Source organism: Amphiura filiformis, chromosome 7 (assembly GCF_039555335.1).
Source record: "Amphiura filiformis chromosome 7, Afil_fr2py, whole genome shotgun sequence".
NCBI classification, from domain to species: Eukaryota; Metazoa; Echinodermata; class Ophiuroidea; order Amphilepidida; family Amphiuridae; genus Amphiura; species Amphiura filiformis.
The window spans coordinates 24,586,449-24,592,523 of record NC_092634.1 but is presented as its reverse complement, the minus strand read 5'-3'; the positions used below and the strand labels follow the sequence as shown (position 1 = coordinate 24,592,523).

At 36.4% G+C, this 6,075-nt stretch overlaps 1 protein-coding gene across 1 annotated transcript in view; it reads left to right on the top strand.

The window, feature by feature from the left end:
* LOC140157731 (uncharacterized) overlaps positions 1–6,075 on the top strand; it is an 86,409-nt gene continuing 80,334 nt past the window's right edge. The window contains 5 exon segments of the mRNA XM_072180977.1: positions 1–192; positions 1,019–1,489; positions 2,519–2,792; positions 3,390–3,510; positions 4,910–5,064. Coding sequence (XP_072037078.1) covers positions 80–192; positions 1,019–1,489; positions 2,519–2,792; positions 3,390–3,510; positions 4,910–5,064 — 1,134 coding nt within the window. The 5' untranslated portion in view covers positions 1–79.

Sequence of the window (6,075 nt, the reverse complement as noted above, 5' to 3'; positions counted from 1 at the left end):
TTGGCGTAAAGACAAATAATGATAACAGGCACTTTCAATCATTCGTTTAAATTTGTTCAACAGGTTAACACTGCTAAAAATGGGTGAGAAAGGATATTACATGAGCAAAACCACGATATTGTTTTGTTCGTTAGCAGTTATTGCCGTCGCAGCATTAGTTGGCTTACTATGCGGCATCTTGCCTAAATGCACGTAAGTATCTGTGATATCATAAGAAAATTGAGATTTTCGTGATGTTTGGTAGCGTGTAAACCAAAACGTGTATCGGTCTTCTTGAACAGTGATGACACCAAAATGTGCCTTTATTTTCCCGAGGGCATTATCTAGCCCTCGTCCCACGATGAGTGGGTATACCAACCATGATTGTTTGCTTTGACTGCTGGAAAACCTTGAATTTGGGGAGGGGGAAATACCTCCATGCCCCCATGATGTCAAGACGCTGGTATACACGGTTGTTTGATGGTATGAAGAACTGTATTAATTTTTAAGAAAAGTTGAACACTAATGGCGCTATTTATCTTAAACCTTGTTTGCATCTTTGCAAGGGGTAGACACTTGTATAATGGCATTATTTTTTTAAAGTAACATATAGCAAGGAAATTTTCAAACTATTTTTTATCGTGAAATGAAAGTAATAACTCATATTATTGGGCTCAATTATTTTTTAAATATATATAAATCACGCCCTCAATCTGCAGACAAATATACAATTTATTGAATATAAATTACAGCAAAAAGGCAGAAAAAAATGAAGATTTTGCTCAAGAAAAGAAAAGAAATTCTAAGTTAAAAATAGCTAAAATTATATATGTGCATATTAGTGTCATAGCTGTCGGTATTGTAGAGGTCTAGAATTTAAAATTATGTAATGTTTTGTTAGAAATGATCACATCAAACAACCTGCTGCAAAACAGGAGACGTTTGAAGTTCAGTTCATTGTGAAGTTGCCCTTAAGTAACCTACAGACACGTTCACAAGATGACTGTATATCTGTTTATAATGTTATTTTCCCCTACAGAACAACAGAGCCAATAGAAGTAACAAAAGCACCGACTGAACCTCCTGCAACTGAACCACCAGAGACAACACCCAACGTACCAAAAGAAATATGGGAGGATCTACGACTTCCAACATCACTGAAACCACATCACTACGATCTTTACCTAAAAACAGACATAACTAATAAACAGTTTAACGGCTCAGTAAAAATTTTGATAAGTTGTGAGAATGCAACGAATTACATTATATTACATAGTAACTCATTGGATATTGTTAAGGGCAGTGCAACAATAAGAAACATTAATGGACTTGACGTTCCCGAGCTCGGAGAACCGTGGCTGTATGAACAGAACCAGTACATGGTCGTCGAGTTATCCAATGAACTTACAAAAGGCGAGATGTATGAATTTACAGTAGACTTTGGAGCACCTCTTGTGGAAGGTCTCATAGGATACTACTTAAGTTCTTATACCAAAAACAATGAGAAACGGTAAGTCACGTATACAGTGTGGTGTTTTTTTTAATTCGTATCACAGAGGCTTGTTCATTTTGTTATTTTCAACGCATCGAGCGTACGAATTCCCCATTTTCCTAAGCTGCTAGAATGTATTACACATTGCCAAATGTATATAGGGCAGCTTTTGCAGATAGGGCTCCTTGCACTGAAGCATCGTCGATATGGCCATCTTCTGACTGTTATTCTAAAGTCTGCACAAAAAGTAACTCAGCTGTTATAAATACGCCTATAGCTTCAGAACTAATAATTGTTTTCACAATATTTCAACATAGCGAGAAGGATTTGATACCCCATTCGTCAAATGTCGTTCAATATTAACAACACAGTAGTGTTTTTACAGAAAAATACCCGAATTTAAAAGTTGCAGTTTACAGCAATCAATGGTTATAATGCCAGCACCGTAAACACGTAAAGCCCGCCATTATCTTCGCGCTTATATCAAATCAATACAAATAACTGCAACTTTTAAATTGGGGTATTTTTCTTTCAAAACACTACTGTATTGTCAATATTGAACAAAATTGGACAAATGGGGTATCAAAATGCGCGTACATAAATCATCCTTCTTTTTATGTTAAAATAATCTATAGGCGTATTTATAACAGCTGTTACTTTTTGTGCAGACTTTAGTTCCCTTGTATGGCTCCGAGTAAGAGATCTGATAATGTACAGATGACTGCATACAATACCTCTCAATTGGTTTTCAATTATCTATTAGAATATCTAGTTATCATCCAACTTTTATCTCCATAACCCTGAAGGGATCCAATTATTCCTTAGAAGAGTGCAAAATTTTCACAGACCACATCACCACAAACCGTTGTTACTCTCATGACTTTGTGGTCACAATTCTATATTATTATTTCTTGTTAGCTATTGGGATCCGATTGATCATGATGATCGATGTATTTATTATTTGATATATCGGTTTCGATTGATCGATTGCTGAATTTGACCTTTGATCAGTTTCTGATAGATTGATTGGTTGTTTTATCTGATCAGTTTTCTTGCAACGACATTTTTCGCACCTACTGATGCCAGAAGTGCATTTCCTTGTTTTGACGAGCCTGCAATGAAAGCAAACTTCACCATGACTATGGATTACGAAGCGGAATACAATGCTATAGCTAACATGCCAGAGGAATCTACAGTAGATCTTCCTGATGACTGGAAACAGACGAAGTTTGCAATGAGTGTACCGATGTCTACGTATCTGTTATGCTGGGTTGTTAGTGACTTTGTGTACAAGTCGAATGTGACGAAAAGTGGAGTCGAGGTAATCAAATCAAACATAATCTATATTAATAGTTTGCCATTATATAAAACGATTAGTATAAAAAAATCATTGTTTGCATCATCAACACTGTGTCCAATTTGATGGATCATGTGCAGTATACCAATGGCGTGTGGTGAGGGAAGACAAATTGCAAGGAAAATTCTGACCAAAAATTTCAAATATGGTCTAAAAGTACAAACAAACGCCATAATATCTTAAATAGCGAATAATCAATGCTTTTCTGTTTTATGAGTTTGTAACACCTATTGCAGCTGTGACTGGCCATCAATTCAATTAAAATACCTTTTAATAGGTGCTTTAATAGGTTTGAATATTCGAAATTTGATTCGAAACAATGAGGGAATAATTTTGCTTAACCATGCTAATCGTGTTTTTAGTTTGTTAACTGTGAGTGCTGATGAATAATACATGTATTCATATACAACATAAATTACTCAAATTGATGGTATCTTGTTCAGAAAAATACAAAGCCGTAACTACTGATGAACTGATATTCATCTTGCAACTTAATACAAGAATTGGCAAACCGCCGTCAATATCGGTTTGTTATGTATCTGTTTGTTCCTATCTTTTCAGATGCGTCTCTGGGCACGCGAAGATGCCATTGATTTTGTGGACTACGCACTAGAAAAAGGAATCGAACAATTGGATTTCTATTATGAATATTTTGGCACTAAGTTTCCTCTTCCAAAAATGGGTATTTTGAAAAGTTTATCTGAGTAAAACATTTTAATTTCAATAACCCGTATACTTTTCATACAGTTATGACATGTGTATGAACTATAAAAAGGAAATGTTCATATTTGTACCTCGCACACCCACAGACGAGCGCGAATAGATAAATAGCAATAACAAAGTCCATGAAACGGCTAAATGTCTAAGGCGACGAAAAAACCCTGTTCTACACGTAGGGTAGGTCGTTTTTAATTAGTTTCTTTCTAGGAAGAGGATAAAATGATCCTTAAAAAAACCCGCCCGGGAGGTTAATCAATCTGAAAAAAAAATCAGTCGGGCTCATCACGCAAAGTTTTGTCGTCGCCTCATGAGAAAATACTTTTTATATGCTTACAACTTCACAACCAAATAAACAGATTCTAACAGACACTCCATTTTTTAAGATGCATCAGCTTACAGACTGTATCAAAATGGTTGTTCATCATACGTTTTCCGTCAGTTGTTGGTGTTTTTGAAATGCCTGCATCTTCCAAACCCACCATTAGATCATCTTGAAATAACAAGACTCTTAGATATATAATTTGTATAAAGTAAAAAGTCTGATCTTGGATCCAATGGTTGAGGTAGTAGAGGAGAGTTTTTCAAAAACACCAACAAACGGATGAAGAACAATTATTTGATTCAGCCTGTATTCCCCGTGCTCATTTCATATCAGATGTTAGAACACGTGCATAGTGCAGTTTTGTCCACGGCAAATTCACCGTGACCTTTTCAGCCATAAACCCGCTTAGTGAAGATTAAACCGAAATATGCAGCACTAAACCATTATAGTAATAGATTGTCCAATGTACATTTCTTACCACGTTATGGGCATGTACGGGTGGAACTCCACTGACTGAGTTTTGTGGATTTTTCACTGGTTTGCTATCATTTACTCATCAAGGCGCTCCACCGTTAAGAACTATGCTAATAATTTAAAGATTTACATGTAGACAATAAACCATACCTGATTGACAGAAAATACTAAATTTGTACCTATTACGATTTGGTGGCACTTCTCTTCCAGGGCAACCCGGTGAAGCAAAATGTGCATTGGATTAACACGGGAGTTTGGATAATATTGTAGATTTCCTTTCTCATACAAATGCATGCTCCCCCGTTATTAAAGCTTGTAAAATTCAGATATTTTGAAAACAATAAGTAATTGAAACACAGAGCAAGTACTAAAATCAGAGCTTGTATACTTTTTGATATATGACGCTAACTAGTTCATCTCCTATACCCACAGCACAGCGCTACTAGTACGGGTCAATTACCTATGTGAGTGCCCCTGTGTTGTGTGCATACATGTAGTTAACAATAACTGCATGGTGGCAGCATTTTATTTGGTCTATAATTTTCTACGTTTTCTTGTCTCGCAGATATGATTGCCCTTCCTGACTTCTCGGCTGGAGCTATGGAGAATTGGGGATTAATCACCTACCGAGAGACAGCCCTGGTGTATGAGGAAGGGGTCTCATCCGCAGCCAATAAGCAGAGGGTGTGTGCTATTGTAGCTCACGAATTAGCTCACCAGGTAGGAGTCATACTTTGTCATAGTTCTTTGTTTGTATGCTTGTTTGCTTGTTTGTTTGTATGATGAGTGAATCAAGAGGGTAACCGGTGTTTTGGTAACTTTAATACATCGAGATGGGGGATTTTTTTGATTGAGTCTTAACTACCTTTTAATACAGCGTATCCTAAAAGCTATTGGACCAATGCTTTTGGACATAAAGGAATTTCATATTGTAAGCAATATTTGCAGCTATAATTGAGTACATTTCTTCACAATTTAACAGATACCAACCTTGATAACATACTTGGAGCTTGGAAATCTGCTCTATAAATGACGATCCCGATTCTAGACTAACAATACAAAGACCTGAATAATTTCCCGGTATTCATACTTACGGCAATGCAAAATACAGGGTGTATCAAAATAAAGTATTCGGTTTGAAAAATGTCATTAGATTAAAAAGTATGAGGTATTTGGTCAAAATAATTTAGTTGATAGCTGAATCAACATCTTCTCCTCCCACAACTGTCAAATCACTGGTGTGTGACCATTAATAGGTACTTAGTGGCTATTTATGTGAGCCGTGTAAAAATGCAGTTGCGCGAAGTCATTATTGAAATAACATGAAAATCACAGTTTCAACACTTTCTTCACAGAACGACTTGCAGAATTGTTTGACAATCGTGTGATTGCTTCGAAGCCCCTAGTGGAATGGTCCCTAAGATCTCCTGATCTTACACATCTGGTTTCTTTTCAGATCAATTGTGGGGCTATCTGAAATCAAAGGTTTTCACAAGTCCTCCTGTAGACCTTGAACTCCAAATACACATAATTGCACAAGTTGACATCCTAAAGGCAGGTCATCACTCTCATATGACGTGGTGGAAATGCCATGTTAAGGAGAACTGATATTTTGGTTTCATAGGAATTGTGCCATGCCCTGGCGGCCATATGGAAGACTAAAACTGTCAATTACTGTTGTAAAGAAAGTGGTCAAATATGTGATGTTCATGTTGCATTTCAATTGACTTT